Raw genomic sequence first — 26,215 nt, forward strand, 5'->3', positions numbered from 1 at the left:
GGCATGCCAAAGATGTCGAGGAGATGCTTTAGATTCTACATGCTTATTCTAATCCTTTTCCAAATACTTGGAAAGTCTTGATTTGACCATTAGGAAGATGCTGGAAGTTAACTCTTTCTTTTTTAATTAAGGCAAATATTTGTTTGCTAGACTCTTCACGGAAAGCAATTAATCAAGAAAGTTGTACGGCCATGCTATTTCAGATCACTTAAGAGAAGAAAGTGTCCAGATAGGCATAAATCCACATGGTCAGCTCCCTCTGTCCCCCAGCCCTACAATCTATTCCCAGACAACCTCACTGTCTAGGTACTAGATAGAGAAAGATCAAGTAAAAACATGTTTTTAACTTACAAAATTCCATGTAAACATAAATTATTGTTATAATGATTTATACCTAATTACTGAACAAATACATCTTCAATATAAAAACCTGGAAAATGAAGTTAACCAAACCAAATGAAACAAAAAGCACCCATTATGCCACCACCCAGTAAGAACCTCTTGTACCTGTTTGCAATGGGATATTTGTTAAGGCTCAGTTCTCTGGTCAGGCCATAAGGAAATCAGCCAAAAGCTGCAACCCTAAAGTTCTGCAGCTAGTTTCCCTGAAACTAAGTAGTAAAAATGGTGACTTATTTGTAGAAGTCTATCTTTTATTTTCTTGGCACTTGTTCCAGAAGAGATAAGGCCATTTCTCTATATTAAAAAGAAAGAAATTCCTGGGGCGCCTGGGTGGCTCAGTCAGTTGAGCGTCTGACTCTTGGTTTCAGCTCAGGTCTTGATCTCAGGGTCATGAGTTGAAGCCCTGCATTGGGCTCCAGCATGGAGCCTACTTAAAAAAAGAAATAAATTCCTAGTTGCATCTTACTGGTCTAAAAAATTTACACCACAATTCTCGGATTAACTCATTTACCCAAACTGGTAAATTGCATAGCCAAAACAGATTGTCTATCTCTTTATTAATAGATACACGTAGTCACATATATACTGAAGGTCATGATTTTAAGTATCTTTTTGTTGGGTTCTTCCTTTCTCTTGGAGAGAAGAGACACACACATTCAGAACCCGTAGGAAGGCTGGGTCAAGAATATATCAATAATCAGTAAAAGATGACTATGGTGGAGTCTTTTCAACTAGTGAGCAATGTTATCAAGACAGCACCAAATATCAATCCATTTCTTTTTCCCATCCTAAGGAAAAATCATGCTATTACCTTTTTGTTCATAGCCACACCATCCTCGCAGTCGAGCACTGCACAATCTACATTCAGGGAGGGAATCTTCTTTATTTTCTTTTCATCATTTCCAGGTACATAGAGCACTGCCCTCCGGGGAATGTACCTGTGATTGGATGAGGAACTATATCCAAGCCTGGGCACATCAGCTGCCAGAAATGGTTTCCTGCAGGAGACATAATTGGGGTTAGTCTAGAAGAGAATCTATTTATAAATTTTTGAAAAACCTTATTTTAATGCAAAATTAAAATAGAAAACATGATAATCTATTTTAATTTCAGCAGATCACAATCACATATAACTACTAGAAAAACAACAATAACAGAAATAACCAAGAAACAAAATGTCATTTTGGCTGAAGTTTAAAAAAATAGATAGCACTATTTATTGAGACGACCTTCAGACAAAAGAAGGAGTGTGTACCTATTTCATCTTGGAAAAAGACTTCCAGTATTAATATATTATCCAGATAGTATCTATGGACAAAAAGAAAAGAAATTTATATCCAGAGAGTCCTAAATAACTATCTACAATTATATGAAAATAGAAGCAGAAAATAAACAACTTATGTAAGCATTAGTCTATGGCCCTCTCCCTGCCAATGAGTCTCAAGTAGGCAAATAAGTGATTCAAATTCAATTTTATCAACAGACAAGGATGGTTGGCTACCTTGTTAAGTGAGCAGAAAGAATACGAATGGGAAAAGATCACTACTAGCTCTGGAATCGTGGGCAACTTCATTACTGAAAACTTCAGATCCCTCATCGATAAAAATAATACTAATTTTGCAGGTTGTTGAGAGGATTCAGTGAAAGAAAAGAAGGCACATGAAGTGCTCAGTGAGAGCCTGGCAGATGCGGTGGTTGGTGTACCAGGAGTACAGACTGCTGTTATTAGTGGAGAAACTAGCTGTCAATAGCCCCTACCTTTTTCTGACCCCTGCTCTCTATTTCCATTCCCTCCTGGACTCAGTTTAGCCTCCTGTGGAAGTAAGAGGAGTTGGTCAGAAGCTTGTTTGGCTCATTACAGCCCTCGCTCCTAACCTGGTCCATAATTTGGTGCTGGGAAAACTATGGTTTAGCCCATAATACGTGGTAAAGGAGGGTGAGATCAGGACCAGCTACATAATTTGTGGGCCCAGAGTAAAATGAACATATAGGCCCTTGTTCAAAATTTATTAGGAATTTAAAAATGGTGACAGAAGAACATCAAACCAAGCACCAGACCCTTCTAAGCACAGAGCCATGTGTGACTGTCCAGGTCACATATCTATGAAGCCAGCCCTCCCATAACAGACAAACTATATGTCATGAAGAGCCCAGTTAAGGAAAGGTTAAAGCCGTGGCAAGTCAGAAACACCCTAATGTTTTATTCTGCCCTGAGTAAACAACATCATCCTTTACAAAAATATATCAGCTGCATTTTTCATGAAAGCCCTTTTTGGAAGTTATCCTACGTTAATACCATCAACTATTTTGCACAGTTGTAACATTTTGCCATGAACAGTATGCCTTGTGACAATGAATCTCAAGAAAAATGATTCACTCTTTGGTGGCCTACCAATTTTGTGTGTGGCCCCTCATTCCTTCTTGTAGCCAACCTTAATACACTATAAAACTTGAGTCTGAGTCTTATTTTTCCACAGTATAAGCATTGTGCTATATGAGGTATGGTGAGCTACAGATAGATTTTAAAAGTGTACATGTCTTGGGGCACCTGGGTGGCTCAGCTGGTTGGGCATCTAACTCTTGGTTTTGGCTCAGGCCATGATCTCAGGGTTGTGAGACTGATCCCCAAGTTGCGCTCCACGCTCAGTGGGAAGTCTGCTTGGGATTTTCCCTCTCCCAATCCCTCTGCCCCTCCTGCATGCCCTCTCTCTCTCTCTCTGAAATAAGTAAAATCTTAAAAAAAAGTATACATGTTATATGTAACAGACATTTTAATATAAAATATATTATGAAAAAATATATATTATGACCAGCTAATTGAAGAATAACTGAAATATCTGCCATTGTTTTGCATTGACTGAAAATATCTGGTTGATCTTTAAAAAGGAAGAAAATACAATGATTAACAGCAACAATCACATTTTACTTATTCACACTGGAAACCAAAATTTGCAACATATTCATTTCCTTAAAATTGGTAAAAATGCAATTAAAAGAGATGAAATCTTATTTACTAGGAAATGCTTGGGGTAATTACTTTTCATCAGAATTTGTTGTAACTGCACATGTAAAACCCAAAGAGAGGATTGAGAACAGCTCTAGTGGAAAGACCTTACTATACCTCTCACTTCACCTGACAGAGTAAATGTCTGGACATCTCTGTTCACTGGCATCTGACCTTCACTTCATGAAAACTGAGATTTCCTCCATGTGAAATAGCTTCTGACCACCATTTTGGATCCAGCCACTGTGGTCTCCAAGCTACACTATTTGAATCTCAAGCCTGAGCTCCCAGACATCGCTCATGTTGTAAATTATACCACCATGATATGCTAAGCACTAGAGCAAATCATTCCTAGCACATTTATATGAAGTATAATTTTAAGGCAGATGATCACTTTAAAAAAATCTGCCAGGGCGCCTGGGTGGCTCAGTTGGTTAAGCGACTGCCTTCAGCTCAGGTCATGATCCCAGGGTCCTGGGATCGAGTCCCGCATCGGGCTCCCTGCTCGGCAGGAAGCCTGCTTCTCCCTCTCCCACTCCCCCTGCTTGTGTTCCCTCTCTCGCTGTGTCTCTCTCTGTCAAATAAATAAATAAAATCTTTAAAAAAAAAAATCTGCCACTGTTAAAAAAATAAAAAAATAAAAAAATCTGCCACTGTTAATAATGTTTCTGGTTTCCCAGTCTTCTACAATCATTAAAACATTACTTTGCTCATATCTTCCCCCGCTCAAAATCTGTCAACAGCTCACTACCTATAGGATTAAGTTCACTCTCAGCTGATATTCCTTTTCTCAATCTATATCCCATTATTCCCACTCAGTAAGTATCTACCTTAGGAAACTTAGATTTTGACCATCTCTACTACATGCCACAGTCATTGTTTCCAGAGTACCTTTGCTTCTGCTGTGCTTCTGATGGAAAAGTCTTCCCTCTCAGTTTACTTGAACATTATGGATCCTTCAAGTTCAGTTCAAGTTCCACCTGAATCTTGAGACTTTCTTGACTATTCTTTAAATTTGCTCTTTAAACTCTTATAGCATTTATTACTCACAACCAAACCAGAACCAGCCAAGAACTGCTATCAAGGATAAAGTTCTGCTATCAAGGCTAAAGTTAATCAAGGTGGCAGAAGCGTTCTGGAAAGGCAACTGATCCTTTCCAGACACAAAGCAAAAGACTTAAAATGTTTCCTACTCTTTGACCCAGTAATTTCAAGTTATTTGACAAAATTCCTTTTGGGAATTGTTATAGACTGAATGTTTGTGTCTTCCTAAAATTTATATGTTGAAACATAATCCCCAGTGTATCTGGAGGTGGGCCCTTTGCGAGGTTATTAAGTCTTGAGGAGTGTGCCCTTAGAAAAAAGGCCTCAGAGAGCTCCCTGCCCCTTTATGCCATGTGAGGACATGGTGAAAAGACTGACATCTACAACCAGAAAGTGAGTCCTCATCAGACGCCAAATCTGTCGGAGCCTTGATCTTGGACTTCCCAGCCTCCAGAACTGTGAGAAATAAATTTCTGTTGTTTACAGGTCACCCAGTTTATGGTATTCTGCTATAGCAGCTGAAACAAACTAATAGACAGGAATCTATCTTAAGAAAATAATTGGAAATAAGACTAGATATGTATAATATTAAGAAACTGAAAACAACTTTCAGGGGTCCAATGGTAGGATGAATTATAGCATATTCAAGGAATATGATGATATTGTTAAGAATTATGTTTATAAATATATTTAATGTTAAGATAATTACTGTTATTTTTAAACAGAGGATAAAACATTATATATGCAATACACCTCAACTTTGTAAAAAATACAAGGGAAAATATATGAAAGGAAATACACCAAAATGTTATTAAGGATGCCCCTGAACTGTAGAATTTGGGATTAAGATTTTTCTGCTTCTGCACACTTTTTCCTATTTTGCATATTTACTAGAAAAAGCATCACTCTTTTTTTAAAAAAATCCTTTTTTTTTAAAGTTTTATTTATTTAAGTAATCTTTACACCCAATGTGGGGCTCAGACTCACAACCCTGAGATCAAGAGTCACATGCTCTTCTGGCTGAGCCAGCCAGGAGCTCCTTAAAAAGAGTTTCTTTTATAACTGGCTTAAAACAAGTCAATAAAACCATTCAAAAGGTCTCAAATGGCAGCATAACATAGTAGAAAGTATTAAGATGGACTATATGCAATTTGGGATATCTGACCATTTTTGACCTACGAAAATAATTTTATATGGTTCAACCCAATACCATGATTGGCATTCAGAAGATGGGATGAGAAGCAAGCTGCCATGTCATTCTAAGTGTTAATTTCCTCTTCGGTGAGAAGCAACATATAGCCACCTCATACAGGGGAGAGTTACCAAAAGCAGTAAAGCACATGCACTTAGTTACTATGATTATCTGAAACTTGTCTCCCATCTGTGATGCTAATCAGCACAGCCTTACATCAGGAATCTTGTCTCCAGCACCCTCAACTAGATCTTGAGCCCTCTGAGGGAGGGGAAGGCCTATGTCTCCATACTGCTCAGCACAGGGCCTCATACATAAGAGGTACAGAATTCCTGTTACCTTATCATCTAAAAAAGCCAGCAATGCAGAGGTGGGTAAAAAGCACGGATCTGCAACCACATTGTCCTTATTCTTCTTGTGAAGAGTCAAGTTTAGTGGTGATTATAGGCAGGAGGTCATTTTTATTCCCTCTCTCCTTTGCCATCCTGGAAACTTTAATCTGACCCACAGTCTGTTGCTTCTTCTTCATGTTTATCCCCTCCTTTCCGTAAACACAGTGATTACCTCCTCGTTTATTTAGGGCCTCATTAACCTAGACCTAGATGACTATGGAAGCCTCTTATTGATCCTGCCTTCCACTATGTTCTTTCATTCATTCGTTTGTTCATTCGTTCACTCATTCAGCAAGCACTAAGTAAGCACCTACTAAGAGACCTACACTGGGTCTCCACTAGCACATGTCAGGTCCTTTTGTGCAAATAAGAAAAAAGGGCTCCCTCACACCTTCCAGCAGGTAGAAGGGCAAAAAGACACATCCTACGCCTGAGGCAGCATGCTTTGGTGAGTGGAGACGAGCTGAAGCTCAGCCCCGACACGTGCCTCTCTGCAGGCGCCCCTGGTCAGGGCTTACCCCACGCAGCTGTATGCAGTGGCCCTGACCCACATTGTGCTGAGCGCTGTGGGGAGGTGGCACAAAAGAAACAGGACATGCCCAGAAGGTCCAGGGAAGAACACTCAAAGGATGGCCTGCAAGCAGCTCAGGAAGGCTGAAGGGCGTACATAATGAAGCTCCAGGGAAAAAGTTCAAAGGCAGCAAAACTGTTTGGAATAATGAAAAGAAAGGTGTAGAGGGGGTTTGGGCTTCAGGTTCTATTGCGGACTCTGAGGTCCAGGAGGGGGCTGTCTCTGGGCGGGTGGCGGAAGCCCATCTCGGCTTCCCCACGCTTCCCTCCTCCCTGTACTGGTGTTGTATCCTTTCCTTCCTCCATCAAAATCTGTTCCATACTTGAGTTGTGCTCAGCACTGACTACTGCGTATGAATACAATTGCAGTAGGTGACAAGAACTAACTTATTTTATCTTACATATTTGGAGTTAGGGCCTCTTGGTAGTCAACATGTAAATGTATTCAAACAATATGCAAAACAGGGGCTTAAGATGAATTGAAAAAAAATCAGGTAGCCTTACGATGAGTTCTTGCTACAGAGGGATCTTCTTTTGGATATAAGATATCCCCCAGCAGGTCCAGGGGTTCCTCTGGCTGGAAGGGGGCCCTCCTGGCCTTGTTTTGGTTTTCTCCTTTTCCTCCCCAACCTGATAAATTTTTATTAACCACTTATATAACTAAAGGTACCCCTAATGCTACAGGGGTTATCCACCTGGGATTCAATATAACCATCACTCAGGGACCTTTTAAAAATGGTCGGGAGTACTGAGGTGGCTCAGTCGGTTGAGCATCTGACTCTTGATTTTGGCTCAGGTCATGGTCTCAGGATCCAGCCCTGCATTAGGCTCCATGCTCAGTGGGGAGTCTGCTCCAATTCTCTCTCTTCCTCTCCCTCTGCCCCTCCCCCCACTCACACACACTCTCTCTCTCTAAATTAAATCAATAAAATCTTTTAAAAAAAGGCCAAAATCAAAACCACAATGAGATATCACCTCACACCAGTCAGAATGGCTAAAATTAACAAGTTGGGAAACAACAAATGTTGGCAAGGATATGGAGAAAGGGGAACCCTCTCACACTGCTGGCAGGAATGCAAGCTGGTGCAGCCTCTCTGGAAAACAGTATGGAGGTTCCTCAAAAAGTTAAGAATAGAGCTACTCTATGACCCAGCAGTTGCAGGACTAGGTATTTACCCCAAAGATACAAATGTAGTGATCCGAAAGAGCACCTGCACCCCAATGTTTATAGCAGTAATGTCCACAACAGCGAAACTATGGAAAGAGCCCAGATGTCCACTGACAGATGAATGGATAAAGAAGATGTGGTGTGTATACACACACACACACACACACACACACAATGGAATATTACTCAGCCATCAAAAAAGATGAAATCTTGCCATTTGAAACAACATGGATAGAACTAGAGGGTTTTATGCTAAGCAAAATAAGTCAATCAGAGAAAAACAATTATCACATGATTTCACTCATATGTGGAATTTAAAAAACAAAACAGGATCATAGGGGAAGGGAGGGAAAAATAAATAAGATGAAATCAGAGAGGGAGACAAACCACAAAAGACTCTTAATCATAGGCAACAAAGTGAGGGTTGCTGGAGGGGAGGAAGGTGGGCAATGGGCATTAAGGAGGGCACGTGATGTAATGAGCACTGGGTGTTATTTACAACTGATGAATCACTGAACTCTACCTCTGAAACTAATAATACACTATATGTTAGTTAACGGAATTTAAATTAAATTAAACAACAACAACAAAACAAAAGGTCAAATTCTGGAACCCATCCAGTGTAATCAAACTCAATTCATTGGTAATAGGGCCGGGCTCTCTCAGATATATATATTTGAGCTAAGTGCTTACCACTCATGTGTTGCTGCAGACCAGAACTACTGGTCTCTCTTATCTGCTCTCATGTGAGAATTACCCATCTCTCATGATAGCATCTACCATCACCACATGGGAGCTTGTTAGAAATGCAGAATCTGGGGCCCCACCCCAGTCCCCCTGAATCAGAAGCTGCATATTAATAAATCTCCAGGGGATGCTTATCACATGAAAGTTTGAGAACCACTGCTCTAGGCTGACTAAACCTGGGGGCATATTGAAATCATCTGGGGAACTTTCAAATACGTTGACATTAAAGCTCCAGCCACAGAAAATTTGGCGTCATTGGTCCAGGGGAAGGACTAGGCTCTGGGACTTCTAAAAGCTCCCTACATGATTCTGATGTGTAGCCAAGTTGGAGGACCACTGTCACTAGATGATTCTAATGTGTAACCACTGCCCTAATACAGGAAATTTTGCTCCAACAAAATTTCTCAAGTCACGTGCTACGGCTATCTACAAGTAGATGCTATGAAAAGAGTAAGATCGTAACTGAAAATGTAGCAAACTTGAAAAAAATCCACATTTAAAGGAAAGTAGTTCTTTTTTTTTTTTTAAAGATTTTATTTATTTATTTGAGACAGAGAGAATGAGAGGGAGCATGAGAGGGAGGAGGGTCAGAGGGAGAAGCAGACTCCCTGCCGAGCAGGGAGCCCGATGCGGGACTCGATCCCGGGACTCCAGGATCATGACCTGAGCCGAAGGCAGTTGCTTAACCAACTGAGCCGCCCAGGCGCCCAGGAAAGTAGTTCTAATAAAACAGTAACATGCAAACTGCTAACAATATTTGAAATAACAGTAATGATCAACTAAGCGAATGTCCATTTTAAGATCTGCAATTTGGTATGAGACTTCTAAAACCAACCTAGTGGTTTCTTTATTTAGCTGATACCTAGTACAGAGCTCTCTACTTTGGCTGCCCATTATGATCACCTGGGGAGCTTAGAAAAAGAAAAAACCCAGGCCATACTCTGCAACCCAATGAAATCAGAGCCTTGCAGTGAGTCCCAGGCATCAGTGTTTCCTTAAAGCTTTGGGAGAGTCCAAAATGCAGCCAAGGAAGAGAACCCCTGCACGAGCATTTGCAAGTACAACCAAAGTGTCTTACTGGTCCTAGAAAGGACTAAAGGTTGTTGGACTTCAACAGTTGCCAGAATTGAATCCTACCATATTCAGGTAGGGGAGCTGGGTACCAACTATCTAACTTCCCACAAATCAAGTGACTGGGGAATGGTAATTTTGAGAGGAGTGATTGTTTTCTTAGCTTGGAAATCAGGATGTTCTACATCCCCTACTCACTGAATCAGTAGCCATCACCTGCAGGGGCTTGAAGGTGGTGGGGGGTGAAACACCAAGAAGTCCTGCTATACTTGGAGCTTCAAACTAGAGTCTTAGATCAAGTCCACAGTGAAATAATAAGCTTCAAACTAGAGTCTTAGATCAAGTCCACAGTGAAATAACAAAGCTTCCTTTGTTGACAGAGAGGAAGTCTCATTTCCAATAGCTTGAGGGGCTGAACCTGCAGCTCCTAGGAAGAAGAGTGAGAAAGGATGGGGGATTTAAAGTAAACAAAATCCCTGCCACCAAGAGGACCCAAAACTCCTCTGGATGCCAAGGGCAGCTGGTGGGGGTGGGGGGGAGGGGGGAAGGCCGGGATGGGGGAGTACAAGTGATGAAACTGGGAAGATTCTGCCTGGCCCCCAACTCTTTAGGAACTTCTATTTGTCCTCAGTGCAATGCAGCCAGCGAGGGACAATGCCCCAAGATGAGCAACACTGTACTCTTACTTAGTAGTTTCTCATGACCCATGACCCCTGAGGTAACAAAATCAGTTGAGTTTTGTTACAGCTAATATGATTCTGGATTCAGGTATACTGCTGAATCTTATCTGCTTGCATTTTCCAAGGAGTCACATTTACCCCTACTTGTATCCAATTTAACTCAAATTTATAGTTTTCACAAAAATCACATGGCCACCTGAACAGATGCAGAAAAGAAAGCAATTGACAAATTTTTTTGTAATAAAAACACTCAACAAACTAGATCTGAAGGCAAACTCCCAAATCCTGAAAATGAAAGACTAAAGACTAAACTGAAGGCAGTAGAGACAGAATCCAAAGTTAACAAATATCAGTCACCCAGGCTCTAGTTTCCTGAGACCCACCAGTGCTCCAGCAAAGTGTCCAAACTCATGCTGTTTTGCTTTTTTTTTTTTTTTAATGTTTTATTTATTCATGAGAGTCAGAGAGAGAGAGAGAGGCAGAGGCAGAGGGAGAAGCAGGCTCCCCGCCTAGCAGGGAGCCCGATGAGGGACTCGATCCCAGGACCCCGGGATCATGACCTGAGCCGAAGGCAGACGCTTAACCATCTGAGCCACCCAGGCGCCTGCTGTTTTGCTTTTGAAGATATAATGAACTCATATTCTAAGAAAGCCCTGTATATCAGACACTTCTACGAATGCTGGGCCAACTCACTGTTGGCCTATTTAACAAATGTATTTTTATTTAGGTGAAATATGTTCATACAGCAATTGGAGTTCTTAAAATAGCAATTAGATTTTATTATATCATATTTAATTTTTGTTAGAAAATTTGACAGGCTTTTCAAAGTTGGTTACCTGGGGAAGGGAGGATTTTTAAAAAAGATTTATTTATTTATTTGAGAGAGAGAGAGAGCAAGTGGGAGGAGGGGCAGAGGGAGAGGGAGAAGAGAGAATCTCAAACAGATTCCCCATTGAGTGCAGAGACTGACATGGGGCTTGATCCCACGACCCCACCATGACCTGAGCTGAAGCAAGAGCTAGACACTCAACTGACTGAGCCACCCAGGGGCCCCTGGAAAGGAGGATTTTAGGTCAGTACACACAGGTCATGGACTGGGGCCTGTTGGCTGGATGCTGCTTTCAACCCCAGATCTGATTCTAGTTATCACTAAATAACTAGTGATCACTAGGGGGTTAGAACCCTGGAAAAAGCACAAAGATAAAGAGAGTTTCTGGGATTCTCAGGAACTGACCACTCAGACTGTGTCAGGAGGCTAAGGCACTGAGCGGTCAGAGTCCTTGAGGAGCTGAGGAGAATAGGACCACATGGAATAGGGAGCATGGAGGGCTTGGGAGTGTGGAGAAGCCAGCACAGACCCTTGGATGCCCTCTGTGTCCTAGGAAACAACCCATGGAAGCAAGCCACCTCCCTAGGAAGCAAGAGCTACAGGAACTTGGCATTAGAAGAACCTTCTGCTATATACTGTGAGCAGGAGGCTGAGGCAGGTTCTCCTCCAGGAACCCCTCTTCCCCTATTCTTAAGTCAGAGGCACCTTTCCCTGGGCCCTCACAATACCAGGCACTGAGGACCAAGGCCTCAGTACCGACTCTGATGAGACAGCCAGAAGTAGCTCAACGGAAGCTGGAGTTAGAACTGCTCTCCTCCGCCCGGGGTCAGGTTTGCAGGAGTGAAGGCTGGGAACCTGCAGGGCAGTGAGAGGCAGCCCCAGCTCCCTCCCAGGACCCCATGGCTTCTGCCTTGGGAGCATACCTGGGCTTGCTCATCAGGACCCTGTTGCTTGGCCCAGTTCTCATGGGAGTCAGTAGAGCACCAGCAGCTACAGCACTTCCCACTGCTTAGAAACTTCTGCTTCTTAGCCTTACCCCCCAACCAGCTGTTCCATGGCACAGATCCCAGCTAACATACGAGTCCAAGTTCACCATACTCTAGGTGATTTGGAGGGGGCCGTGCCCTGTGGGAGGCAGATGATCAGCTGGGCTGGCTCCCCCTACCCTCAAGCTGCTTGCCCAGATTCTACTCCTCTCCTCTGGCCTGGGCAGCTAAGGTGGTGGAATGCCCTGATGCTGGGTACCACCCAAGTTATAACCAATGCAGATAGAGGAGAAGCTTGCCTGAGCTCAGGCAAGGGTCCAAATTCAGAGTGTGGGGTGGGCAGAGCAGGACGAGAGATTAGGCTTGGGCTAGTCTCTTCACAAGCAGCAGAAGCTCTCTGAAAGCCAACGCAGGGCAAAACATGGTGATCAAGGTCCAGGGAACCTCCCCCAGAACTCCAAGTCTTCTCCCTGACCCTGATACCTGGCTCTAAGATGCCCTTGCCTCACCCATGGATGACCTTCATCAAGCACCACCGACAGGCGGGCTCAAGGACTTCCAAGTGTTCCCCTTGTCACATCCCTACTACCATTTCATAAACACAAATGTTTTGATCCCATAAGTTTGGAATCTAATACTTTCTTTGAATCATCTAAAGATTTTTATATATTTATTTGAGAGAGAGAGAGCACGAGCAGAGGCAGAGGGACTCCCCACCGAGCAGGGAGCTTGATGCGGGGCTCGACCCCAGGACCGTGGGACCCCAGGACCGACCCCAAGCCAAAGGCAGATGCTTAACCAACTGAGCCACCTAGGCACCCCTCTTTGAATCATCTAAATGGCAGGCAGTCCAGAGGGGCCTGGGTGGCTCAGTTGGTTAAGCATCTGACTCTTGATTTTAGCTCATGAGCTCAGGGTTGTGAAATTGAGCCCCACACTGGGCTCTGTGCTGGGCATGGAGCCTGCAGAGCCTGTTTGAGATTCTCTCTCTCCCTCTCTCTCTGCCTGTCCCCTCTCCCTCTCTAAAAAAAATTTTTTTAAATAAGTAAATATAAATAAATAAATAAGGGCCGCTGGGTAGCTCAGTCCATTAAGCGTCCAACTCTTGATTTAGCTCAGGTCATGATCTCAGGGTCATGAGATTAAGCTCCACATCAGCTTCCATGCTCAGCGTGGAGTCTGCTTGTTCCTCTTTCTCTACTCCCCAAACCCCCCCGGCGCGCGCGCGCGCTCGCCTCTCTCTCTCTCTCTCTCTCTCTCTCTCTCTCTCTCTCTCTCTCGTAAATAAATAAATAAATAAACAAACAAACAAACAAATAAATAAATAAATGGCAGTCCAGACTTAACCAAGTGCAGATAAGAACTTGATTCAGGGCTTTTTTGTTTTGTTTTGTAAATGGCTCCACGCCCAGGGTACAGCCCAATGCGGAGCCTGAACTCACAACCCTGAGATCAAGACCTAAGCCAAGATCAAGAGTTGGTCGATTAACTGACTGAGCCACCTAGGCATCCCAATTCAGGTCTTTTTTTTTTTTTTTTTTAAGATTTTTAAATTTTTATTTATTTGACAGAGAGACAGTGTGAGAGGGAACACAAGCAGGAGGAGTGGGAGAGGGAGAAGCTGGCCTCCTGCCAAGCAGGGGGCCCGATGTGGGGCTTGATCCCAGGACCCTGGGATCATGACCTTAGCTGAAGGCAGATGCTTAACAATGGAGCCACCCAGGCACCCCTCAGTTCAGATCTTTTAAAAGTCATTACATCACTTCTTAAATTCAAAATGGAGTTAAAAAGCAATTATCATGAAGATAATAATGACTTAGGTCACATAATTCATTCCAAATCATTTTATTAAATTCAAGTAAATCAAAAGAAAAATTTTAGGGGCACCTGGGTGGCTCGATAGTTAAGCATCTGCCTTTGGCTCAGGTCATGATCCCAGGGGCCTGGGATTGAGCCCCGAATCAGGCTCCCAGCTCGGCAGGAGGCCTGCTTCTCCCTCTCCCTCTGCCATTCCCTCTGCTTGTGCTCTCTGGCTCTATCTCTCTGTCAAATAAATAAATGAAATCTTAAAAAAATTTTTTTAGTGTACTAATCAAACTCAGTATTAATCATATATTCAATGTATTCAAGCTGTTTACTAGTGCCTTTATAATAGGACTTCAATAATACTAAGATGGTTAATTTTATGTGTCAACTGAGCTGGCCCATGGGGTGCCCAAATATTTGTTCTAACTTATTCTGGGTGTGTCTGTGAAGATGTTTCTGCACAAGATTAACATCTGAATTGGTAGACTGAGCAAAACAGATTGCCTTCCCTAATGAGCCCCATTCAATCAGTTGAAGGTCTGAATAGAACAAAAAGGCTGAAGGGTCCTGGGAGGCTCAGTCGGTTAATCATCCGACTCTTGATTTCAGCTTAGGTCATGATCTCAGGGTTGTGAGCTCGAGCCCCATGTCAGGCTCCGTGCTGGGCGTGGAACCTGCTTAAGATTCTCCCTCTCCCTCTGCCCCTCCCTGCACTGTCCCCCTCTCTCTGGAAAAAAAAAAAAAAATTTTTTTTTTTAAGTGTTAAAAAAAACCCACCACATAATAAAAAAGCTGACACTCCCTCAAATAGAAGGGAATTCCTCCTGCCTGACTGTCTTCCAGCTGGGACATGGGTTTCTTTCCTTGCCTTTGGACTCAGACTGAGACATCAGTTCTTCCTGGGTCTCAAGCCTGTTGGCCCTCAGACTGGAACTAGAACATTGGCTCTCCTGGGTCTCCCATGTGCTGACTGCAGATCTTGGGACTTGTCGGCCTCCACAACTGCGTGGGCCAATTCCTTATAATATATATAAAATATATTATAAATATATATAAATATATTAATGTTAGTTATGTATTAATACATAATATTTTATAATATTAATATAATAAATATATAAATATAAATTATATATAAAATATAAAAATCTATAAATTATATATATGCACAAACATATACATAGTTTATATGCACACATATATACATAGATATATCCCACTGGTTCTGTTTCCCTAGAGAACCCGAAAATAACTCCTATACATTACCAACTAGATAGTTAACATATATGAGGTCTTAACCAGGAGTCAACCAGTTGTGCCTTCCACCCACCTTCACACTGCATCTCCTCATCCTGGCCGAAGACCCTATCACTATCCCAGGTCCTCTCTGCCCCTGTCCAGTCTCCTCCCCACACCACAGCCAGGATGGACCTTTACAAATGTCAATGAGATCATGATATTCCTCTGCTCCAAACAATTTAACAGCTTTCAGGTGTTCTCACATTAAAACCCAAATACCTTACCCTGGCCAACAAGGTCTTGGCTGCCGTGGCCCATCCATCCCCCTCTGCTACTACTCTCTGTCACACGGACCTTCCCCCAGTTCCCTGAATGAGCCACATTTTTCCTGCCTGCCTCAGAATGTTCCCACATGCTATCCCCTCTCTCGAAGTTTCTTCTCCTGGATCCTAGCATGTCTAGTTCCCTTTCATCCTTCAAGTCTAAATGTTACCTCCTCAGCAAAGGCTTCCCCAACCCCTTTATACTAAATCAAACTTCTCCCGTGACTCTCTACTCCAGATTCCTGTCTGTTCCTTTCATAGCCTTTCCCCTTTTGAAATGAATTAATTATTGGCCTGTTGACTTGTTTATTGTCTTTCTTCCACAAAACGGACAGAATTTTTCCATTTCTGGTATCCCAGACAGGAACATCCTTTCTATTTGGTAGGGGAAGAGTAGGCAACCCAATGGTCCTTAAAAGGGCGAGGACACATGGCAGTGTGGCCCCTGCAATGCTACAGACAGACCTTGGGGCCTTGAGGAGTGAGGCAAAGATGGAGGACAGTGAAGACCTTTCCCAACCTGGTAGTGGTGAAGGAGGGAGGTGGCCAGAGCAAGTGCCCAAGGATGGTGGTGCCAGGGGTGTCAGAGCTAGGGGCAGCAGGAGGGGGTGTCTTGGCCTGACTTCGGCTGTGTTCTCAGGTGTTTGTCACTGCCCATTTTCCAAGACCAGCTCTCCAGCCTGCCCACACCCCTCTCAGAAATTCCTTTTCTGCCCAAGTCGGCCCCAGCTAATGTTGGTCATATACAACTCTACACACTGGATTCTGGTGAGCAGGCACCTGGTCTGCGTCACTCCTGTCATGTACTCTCAGCACTGTGCCTGGCATGTATAGGGACTCAGGGAACGTAAGCTGAATGCAGGGAAGAATAGACTCAGGGCTAGCTGGGTGGTGGGCTGAGGAATGTTGAAGGAGAAAGGGCCACATATTTCCATTAGCCTCTGTCCTCAGAAGGCTAAAAAGATTAGCAGGTGTGGGGTGCTTGGCTGGCTTAGTGGGTGGAGCGTGCAACTCTTGATCTCAGGGTTGTGAGTTTGAGCCCCATATTGGATGTAGAGATTACTTAAAAATAAAATCTTAGAGGAAAAAAAAAAAGGATAGAAGGCATGATCACTGTAATGCTCTGCAAATTTCACCAAACTTTCTTCCCAAAAGGTACTAATTCTACTCCCACCAGCAGTGCCAGAGACCACCTACCCTCCTGCATACCCTTTTCACTTGTTACACCACAGTGTTGGGACATTCAAGGAGAAGAGGTGTGATGTAGTGAGTGAAGGCTGCATGGGAAGGGCTGGAAGCATGTCTGGCAGGCCCAGATGGTGGAGCATGTGACTCTCGATCTCAGGATTGTGAGTTTGAGCCCCACGTTGAGTGTAGAGATTACTTAAAAAATACAATCTTTAAAGAAAAAAAAGAAAGGGGTTGGAGATGTGAAGCCTTGGGGAAAGGTTCGTAACGGTCTTATTTGAGCAATGATGAAACAATTTATGGATTTTGACTCTAAGGGCTGATCAAGGTTAAAAATTAAAATTTCTTAGGGCATCTTGCTGGCTCAGCAGGGCATGTGACTCTTGACCTCGGGGTCATGAGTTCAAGCCCCAACTGGGTGTAGAGTTTACTTAAATAATAATAAAATAAAATAAAAATTTCTTATGGAAAAATCTGCAAAAATCCACAGCTATATGACAGATTCATGATGGATTCCTCTACCTGGGGCTAGATCTTTAATCCTTTGAGAGAATTGGAGGTGTGTAACTGAGCTATATCATTGCCTCTTCTAAGTTCATACACTAGGAAAAACTGAGCTCTGTGTTGCATGGCCCATGGGCCTGACCTTGCATGACAATTCTGATGCTTACAGAAGAATATATGCAATTAGAATGAGGATAAGAGTCCATTAACCAGTCCTTTCCTACCCCTACAAAGACAGTAAAATTCACCTATGAATTTCAACCATGCTTATGACTTAATAATAGGTATTTATGCCAGCATCTATAATAACTGAGGCCTACTTATATTCTCACTTTGCTAAGTTCCCAAGTGCCCGGAGAGATTCCCTATTCTGAGGAACTGTTTCAGTCACTATGGCAACAGTGCACAGAGAAGGGGGAAGCTTTCCCTGGGCACGAGAGTAAAAGAACAGCTATTTGTCCTCCCACTGGCAGAACAGGGCCATTCGTGAGATTAGCATGTGGTGGAAATACACATAAGCACGCAGCCCGCTTCAGAAAAGCCGAGAAAACATTTTCAGGGCAAACTCTCTCATGAAGCAATTATATCACACCTTAATCAAGTGCTCCACTGTGTACTGAAAAGAAGAAATAGTTTTTTTGTGTCCGAAGGAGACACGTAAGATAGCAGTTTGTGGTCAACTGTGGGTTTCCTTCTAAGCCCTGGGCACAGGATGAGGCAACCCAGGGGCTGTTGACCAGCCTTTCGGCCATTGAGGGGTGCCATGTACAAAGAGGCGGGTTGGTGAGGGAATTCCCTCTTAACCTATCCTTGCCATGGAACCCCAGAAGAAGGGGTGGGCATTGGATAAAGGGCAGGCTTAGCAGGATTGGGGGTGGGGGGGAGGAAGCCATACTTGTGCCCAGTTTGGTGAAGTTTGTGTCGTACTGTTCAGAGCAGATCTCTGCCTCCTCAGACCATCAGAATACCAACCGGCAAAGCAAGTGACCCCTGCAGTGGAGGTCTTTCTTCACATAGACAAGAAAGCAAACAAGCAACCATGTCAAAAATTTAAGATACTCATGATGCTAAGTGAAATAAGCCGGACATAAAAGGACAAATACTGTATGTTTCCACCTATACGAGGTACTCAAGAGTACCTCAAGTTCAGACAGGAAGTAGAATGGTGGTGGAATGGGGATGGGGAGTTCTTATTTAATGGGACGAGAGTTTCAGTTTGGGAAGATTAAAAGTTCAGGAGATGATGGCAATGGTTGCACAACACTGAGAATGTACTTAATGCCACTGAATGGTCCACTTTAAAATAGTTAAAATGGCAAATTGTGTATTATGTGTATTTTACCACAACGGAAAAAAAAAAAACAGTTACCAAATCTGTTTCCCTTGTCATATCCATGCTATCATTTCACAAACGGAAATGTATTATCAACTTCAGTATTGATCATGCATCCAATAAATACTGAGTCCACCGCAAGCTGGCCCTTGCCCAGTATGGGCTGCGTGTGGGCTGAGCAAGCATGGTCACGAGCTATGCGTTCAGCACACCCTCGCTGTCACGCATGCGTCTGCCTGGTATGGCTGCAGGACTCTAGTTCTCCAGATGCATGCAAGTTTGTGTGGGGATGGGTCCCAGAATCAGGGAATAACCCCTACCACAGTGTGACCATGAATGGGTCCCAAGAAAGGGGGCAAGTTTTCCATGAGAACAGAGACCCACGTTTATACCCCATATGGATTAGTCTTTATTAATAACTGAGGCATGGGTACCTTTCAGAGTTGCTCTTCGTGTGGCACTCAGGCGTCTGGTAGAACCTCTGAGAGTTAACACTGCCATTTTTCTGAAAGGAAGATGAGGGGAGGGAAGAGTTTGATACTGGCTAAGCCCAGCCAGCCCAGCAGCCGACAAGAGGAAGAGGAGAGCAGGGAGGCTCTTTGAGAGGAGGTGAGGGAGAGGAAGAGAATGAGGAAAGGGAAAGGAAGGAGGAGAAAGATAGGGGAAAGTTGGGGCGGATAAGAAAAGTGTCAGTGAAGGAAGGCAGGCGGAAGTGAGGGTGCATAAAGGGACAGTGGGGGAGAGGAGGCAAGAAGAGAGGAGCTTTGTTTTTCCTCAGAGCTCCTTGTTTTGTGTTGAGGAGGGGATGACAATAGAGCATGTGCCTGTTACTGGGTATTCACAGTAATCCCACTTTCTTGCTCTACTTTTGGTGAGAGAAGGAGGAGCAGAAGTTTTATCTGAACGGAAAACTGGAGGGATTTTTTTTTCTTGGAGTGACACTGAGGTCAAGAGGGAAACCTGCACTCCTTCACTGAACACGTTTAAGAACACAATGCGATTAGCATCTCTTCTGTTTCTGGGCTGATTCCACCCGGGGCTCCTAGAAACACAAAGAAGTCCAAGGATGTTGTTCATTAATAGTTAACTGTTGATGTTGCTGAGGACTGGGTCCAGGAATGACACTCTCCCTCTGCCCACAGAGATTTGATAGATGAATTAACAAGTGTAATCCCATCATCACAAACTATGAGAGAGAGTACCTGTCAAGCACAGAACATGGGAGCTTTTTGGTAAATTGTAATAAAAGCCTAAAGGATATGCCATCCGATTTCCCTGTGCCTCTGTAGAGATACTTGGAATTCTGGATCATGAATCTCTGAGTGTGAGGAATAGAGCATACTTGTTCCATTCCTGACCAAAGGTGAACATTCAGAGGACAGCCGTCTGTTTAGATGGTTCATTGTTCGCATCCCTGCCTAAGAAGATCTGATTCTAAAACAAGTTGCAGAAAAGACAGTATTTCATGGTTAATGTATTAAAACAGCCAGTGGAGAGTAAAGGAAATATTACCATGGGTCCACCAGAAAATTTCATAAAAAAGACCATTCACTAAATTTCTCCATTTAGAGATTCCATTAGTAAATGGGTTATTCTATCTCAAAAACTTATAAATTTAAAGCTGAGATGATTATTTCCTGGCAGAGCTTTAGAGGTAACTGACAAATGTGAACTAGAAAGATCAATTTCTCCTTAACTTTTTTTTTTTTCCCCTCCTTAACTTTTTTTTAAAGGTCACGAAAGAAGACTGTCAACCTGACAGATGTAACCATGGATTCTTTCACAGAGTTCTTCAAAAGCTCAAAGGCTGCTAAATATGTCAAATTAATGCATCTCCCCCATGACTGGGTTCTTTGATATGAAAGTAATCATGGGAGATTTTTTTTTCCCCTCCAGAAAATGGCTCTGCAATTTTGAGAAAATAGTTTTCTCCACATCTTAAATTTTTTTTTTGTAACCGTCATGAAAATGATGTGGGTTAATGGAATCTCCATTTTCTCCCTAGATTCTCTCAAAAATTCCTTTCAAGTGTCAATCTCAATGAAATAAGGCCAGAATGCTACATAGCTTAGAATTTTGATATTTTGTTAGCTCTAGCCCTTTGATTATCCTGATTTGTAGATTTTGGGAGGATTTAATATTGATCTCTCTCTAGCACTGAATAATTTTTAGAAAAAAACACAGTCTGAGTCTAATTGCCAGACCCAAACCACACACACGAAAGCTGTGAATACAAGCTGTGATCACGAATCACGTGTGCGTGGCTTTGATTGTGTGGGACCCACAATAAGATTAAGATTTTTTTTTCCTTCTTAATTATTCAGAGCTAAGTGTGAAAAAAATTAAAACTAAACATATGGATGTGATCATGAAGGCTTTTTCTAACATAGTTGCTTGTTGTTTTTTTCTTTCTAAGTATGTGTAATGCGCTACTGGCACTAATTCCTTTAAGTATCTATTTAAGGCCAGACTTCCTAGAACTTGCTCTAATTTTAGGGGAGCTTAGGGTTGTTTTTTTTTTTTCTTAATCCAGTGCCACACTTAGCATCCACCAGCTCAAAGTACAAAAGGGCTTCTTTTCCTTTTATTTTTAGACCCCCCCAAACCACTCTTTTTAGTAAGTTTTTAATTTTAATTCCAGTATAGTTAACCAAAAAACCACTTTTTTTAAATTTTTTATTTATTTTATTTTTATTTTTTTAAAGATTTTATTTATTTATTTGACAGAGAAAGACACAGCGAGAGAGGGAACACAAGCAGGGGGAGTGGGAGAGAGAGAAGCAGACTCCCCGCCGAGCAGGGAGCCCGATGCGGGACTCGATCCAGGGACTCCAGGATCATGACCTGAGCTGAAGGCAGTCGCTTAACCAACTGAGCCACCCAGGCGCCCAAAAAAACCACTCTTAATGAATATGTATTGTTACTTAGTTTTTGGTGGAATGAACTGGTCAGTCTTCAGGCAGAAACATTTTCATTGTAAATACAAGAGAATAAAATGAAAAATTAAGAGGGGAATCCTTTCTACAAGCTGTATGTCCATGATAATCTATGTTTTGGTTTACTTGTGACTTGATTCACAGTTTTCTAGGATAATGACAGGAGAGATGAAATAGGTTATTTAGAGACCAACATAAGCAGACAATTTTTTTATGTTTGTCTTTGGAATGCATTAACTAATTTTAAAAGCTAATTTAATTTTACATTCTATCAGACTAACACTGATATTTGTCTTCCTTTGGAATGTGCTAATGATATGCTATGAGGTAGGCGGCTCAGAAGACCGTTGGGTGACAAGGACAGACCACGTGAGATTGAAAAGTTGTTGAAGGTTTTCATGGCACCAAATGGACAATTTCCAAATGATTCTTCCTCTGGCTCTAGTTTCCAGAAATGCAAGCAAGATACAGGGGAACACTAAGCTACAAGTCAGGAGACCTAAAACATCCATTCTTAGACAGACCAGCCTGAGATTTCTGCTTCTGACTACCTGGCTCATTTCCCAATGACTCCTGGGTACCCTGGTCCCATTCTTCCATCTCATATCTTCTTTCCATTCCCACTTGGGCCTCCCAAAGTTCTTGCTGACTCTACTTCTAGCTGAACTCACATTTCTTTGCTAACCCCAAGCGCCTAGATTCATTTCCATGGGGAATTCAATTGCCATCCATGTCTTGGAATTGGTCCTAACTCTGCTGGTCATTTCTGCCTTCCCCCTGGTTCGGCTCACTTGGCTTGGGTTAGGCTGGAGGACCTAGCAGAAGGCCAACCAGCTCCCAGTCAGTTGATGTTTGATTAGATTATCCTTGCCAGATCTCTGTGCCTGTAATACAAGTTCTAAATACAAGAGGATCTATTTTGGTTCAAAAACCAAATAAGAGAGCAAACTTTGCAGTAGTTTTCCATGGCGCCCAGCATTTTAAAGAAAGCATTTTAAAGAGGCACAACCTTAGAGCTCAGTTTATCCCATTCCCAGCAAGACCAGTAGACTGCAATAACAATCCAAAGGCAGGGAAAACGATAGGATATTAAATTACAGAATACCAACATTTGCATAGTAATTCCCACTAATTAAGAAAGAAAGATATAAGTTGTTTGTTATAAACACCACCAGGTCTTGAGCAAACACCAAGAGCTCACCACAGAGCCAAACCAAGCATTTGTCTAATCAAAGCCACTTTCTAAAGCGTTTTATTAGTACAGCTGCAGAGCACACATTTTATCACACATGCTAATAATCCCAGTTATGGCGCCTACATTTTAATCATTTGTTCTAGGCTTGTTTCTCAAACAATTAACACTAATGAATGGTCAGAATACCTCGGATCATATATGTCTAATTGCAGTCAAGAGCAGTTCTTGTCTGCATGTACATTTCAATTTACCTCTGGGGATAATGTTTGTTAATTGTATTTCTTTATACGAAAGCGAAGAAAAAGGCAGTTCAGGCAAAAAGGGACTAAGTGTTCTCCTCTCTCCCTTTGTTCCCACAAGAAGCTAAAGTCACTTCAAGAGGCACTTAATCCCATCATCCGCGGTTAGCATCAATCAAAAAGAATCTGAAGTAAAATGATGCAGCTATATTGTGTAATTAAAAGCAATTCAGGTAGTTATTGCTTGGGGCCCTCTACGGGTCCAAATACTTAAAATGGCCCTGCAGGGATCCTAAACACTGTAGTGTTTTAAATTTGGTCAGCAACAATATCTGGAGGAAAGGGAAGAATATGCAAAAAAACAAAACACAAAAAACAAAACAAAAAAAACCTTCCCACAAAATCCCACAAAAACAAAAACCCAAAACAAGAACAAAAAAGCCTACCACCCTGTCCTAGTGTGAACTGTAAAACAAAAGAAAAGAAGAGGGAGAGCAAAAGTCTGAGATGAAAAAGCCCCACAATCCCCAGCTACAAAATGAAATAAACATAGAAGGGCAGGAAGGAGAAAAAAGAAAACAACTGATATTTTCCGAATTCAACAGTCCCTTTCCCAACCCAACTTCCGCACTTAAGGAAAAAAACGTGTACCAATGTTGGCTGGGTCTCTTCAACATGAAATGGAACAGCTTTGTAGGATCTATAATATGACAAGCAGAGACTATCTGAAAACCCAAACTTACTAAGAAAATATGAAGTAAATTTATGGTGTGTCTAATTCCACAGTTACTCATAAAGGCAAGAAGTGAAAAGTACTTTTTAAAAGTTTGGCACAAATTTCTACTGCAATTCACTTAAATCATTAAGAAAAAATAAGTGCTGAAGCTTTCAGGCTTCTTATTTGGCTTCTTAAGCGAACAAGAGTTTAACATAGTGTTTTCTGCTATGTGCCTTTAACAAAGAGCCATCCTTGACAGAAGGTTGGGAACAGGCATAATTCTCTGGTTTTGATTCTTGGCTAAAATATTTTTAAGTAAAAGCACAACTCCTCAAAGGATGTAAGACTAGATGTTAAAACAACAACGTGTGTTTAAGTGTTACCATCATTTCCCCCTTTATAATAAAACCGGGAAAGAACGCTTCCTGTTGATTTACGAAAGAATTTCTGGAAAAAATGCTAAGTGCATGCCTGAATGAGCTATTGGATATTAAGGAACTTTTCAGAAAAGACACCAGGTTACTCTCAGGATAAGGCACATTGTGGAAGCAGATGCAATCACTAGAACGGGGCATTTCACAGCAGCATCTATATACTTTCTAAGGTACAAGTTAGTGGCAAATGTAATTGTGGCCTAAAAACTATGTGTGTGCATGTGAGGGTTATATGATTTAACTTTCAAATCACAAAATGATTATCGAGTGAGATATCCAACAACAGTTCGTTTTAACACAGAATTGCCCTCATTTTCCACACAAATATTCTAGCAACTTGAATGCAAAAGCTTACAACTGAAAAATGCAAAAGTATTTCCTCAAAGCTTAAGAACATATATGAAGTACTGATTTGCAAAATGGCAGAATGGAACCAATTGTGTTTCCATCTCTAAAAGAACCAAACTTTTGAAAATCTGTCATTTAAAAAAATCTGCCTACCTGCTTTCCCAACTATAATGATCACAGTGTTAGACAAGTATACTACATACACTCAAACCATTTTGTGTTGTGAGCTAAGTATTTTCTCTAAGTGGGGCGCCTGGCTGGCTCAGTCAGAGGAACATGTGACTCTTGATCTTGGGGTCATGGGTTTGAGCCCCACATTGGGTGTAGAGATTACTTAAAAATAAAATCTTTAAAAAAAAAGTATTTTCTGTAAGTTTAAATCTATTGCTTATTATTTAGTGCTGTCTTCGAGTGTCATTCAAAATCATTAACCCTTAATGGGTGGGAATCGAGGATCTGAAATCCCCTCCAACTGCCATATTCTTATCACCCTTGCCTTCTAGGTAACACACTCCCCATGGGACGGAGAAGAGCAAGTGGATGACAGAAGTGCCCTGCAGGTTACTTAAACCTATACCACCAAACTTCTCAGATAATCTATTTCAAAATCAGGCAGAGGTGCTTCTTTGCTGCAACTGTGCCACTCAAGATAAGCTACCTGAAGGCAGAGTGCTAAATAAAGACTCTATTTCTGATTCACCAAAGTATCGATTTCGTGTCCTACGGTTTTTTTCACTAACTTTTGGATTAAGATAGGCAGGTACTTTCTCTTAGGAAAAGCAAGTGTAAGCTTTGTTAACAGGGGACATTTTAAGAACACCCCAAACTGAACTAAACAAAAGGGAGAAAAACGAATTCACTGATAATGAATTTCAGGCAAAAGTCTGTACTGCGATCTGTCCCTTATAACAATCTTTAACACAATTCCCACTGACAGGTGTTTTATCAATATCATATTTTTTTTCTTCTTGAGTCCCAGGTCTCAGCACTGCTCCCCTTGTTCCTGATGCTCCCCTGGAGCTCCCCAGGGATGATGCCCACCACAACTGGGTCCTTCGGTTCCTGCCATTGATCCAGCTGTGTGCATGCTGACTAAATGCTGCCAGGTCAAGCTGGAGAGCAGGACTTGAAAATTCAGTGCTAATTACTGTGATTACAATCTGTGTGTCAAGCAGCCAAAGCCTCTGGGAAGTGTCCACAGGCAACCTGTCTCTGAATCAAAAATCTCAGTTTGAGAGATGAAGAATCTATACACACTGACTTTCCAGCTCGTTAAGTCATAATATGGGCATCAAGTGTTCATGATACCTTCTCTGGAAGCACATGAAGTAAGGCAAGCCCAGCACTTAGAATGCACAAGACAGAGAGGGGAAATAATCAAACAGAACCCATGAAGCCCCCCAAATAGCAAACACTAGAGTCCTGCAATATCATGCTCAGATGGCGATTTTCTTGAGATGACTTGAGACCCTCTGATCCCAACCAGGAAGTGAGTGGGCAGTTAATGAAAACACACTCATAGGCATCGCTCCACAAAGAGCAGGGGCAATTATGTCATGAGAAACCTCAAACCCCTTGGTATCCATGTGAGTTGTGTATTAATGACTGAGCTCCCAAAGGCAGATAGACTGGAGTCAGAAAAAGTGATTTCACAAATATATCTTATATGATATTGAAGAATCAAAAAATGTTGATGGGAGGGAATGCTAAACTATCATTTTGTTTTCCTGGGCTCACAAACATTTTTAAAATAAATATGAGTCACTTGGGAATAGGTTGAAGAACCAGTGTATTTATAGCTATTTGGGAAGGCAGCTAGTTTTGCTCTGGAGTGCATGGTTCATTTTCCTTTCTTCATAGACTATGT

General features: G+C 42.1%; 1 protein-coding gene across 4 annotated transcripts in view; it reads right to left on the minus strand.

Moving 5' to 3' along the window:
• CLYBL (citramalyl-CoA lyase) overlaps window positions 1–26,215 on the minus strand; it is a 257,573-nt gene that overhangs the window by 112,391 nt on the left and 118,967 nt on the right. For 2 of the 4 annotated variants that reach the window (XM_035003113.1, XM_035003112.1), the window contains exons 2-3: window positions 18,913–18,983; window positions 1,214–1,400 (exon numbers count right to left, since the gene is read on the minus strand). In XM_035003113.1, coding sequence (XP_034859004.1) covers window positions 1,214–1,400; window positions 18,913–18,983 — 258 coding nt within the window. The remainder of the gene's footprint in view (window positions 1–1,213; window positions 1,401–18,912; window positions 18,984–26,215) is intronic. The other 2 variants (XM_035003114.1, XM_035003115.1) reach the window with 1 other exon arrangement.

Source organism: Mirounga leonina, unplaced genomic scaffold (genome assembly GCF_011800145.1).
Source record: "Mirounga leonina isolate KUSES-001 unplaced genomic scaffold, KU_Mleo_1.0 Mir_127, whole genome shotgun sequence".
Lineage (NCBI taxonomy): Eukaryota > Metazoa > Chordata > Mammalia > Carnivora > Phocidae > Mirounga > Mirounga leonina.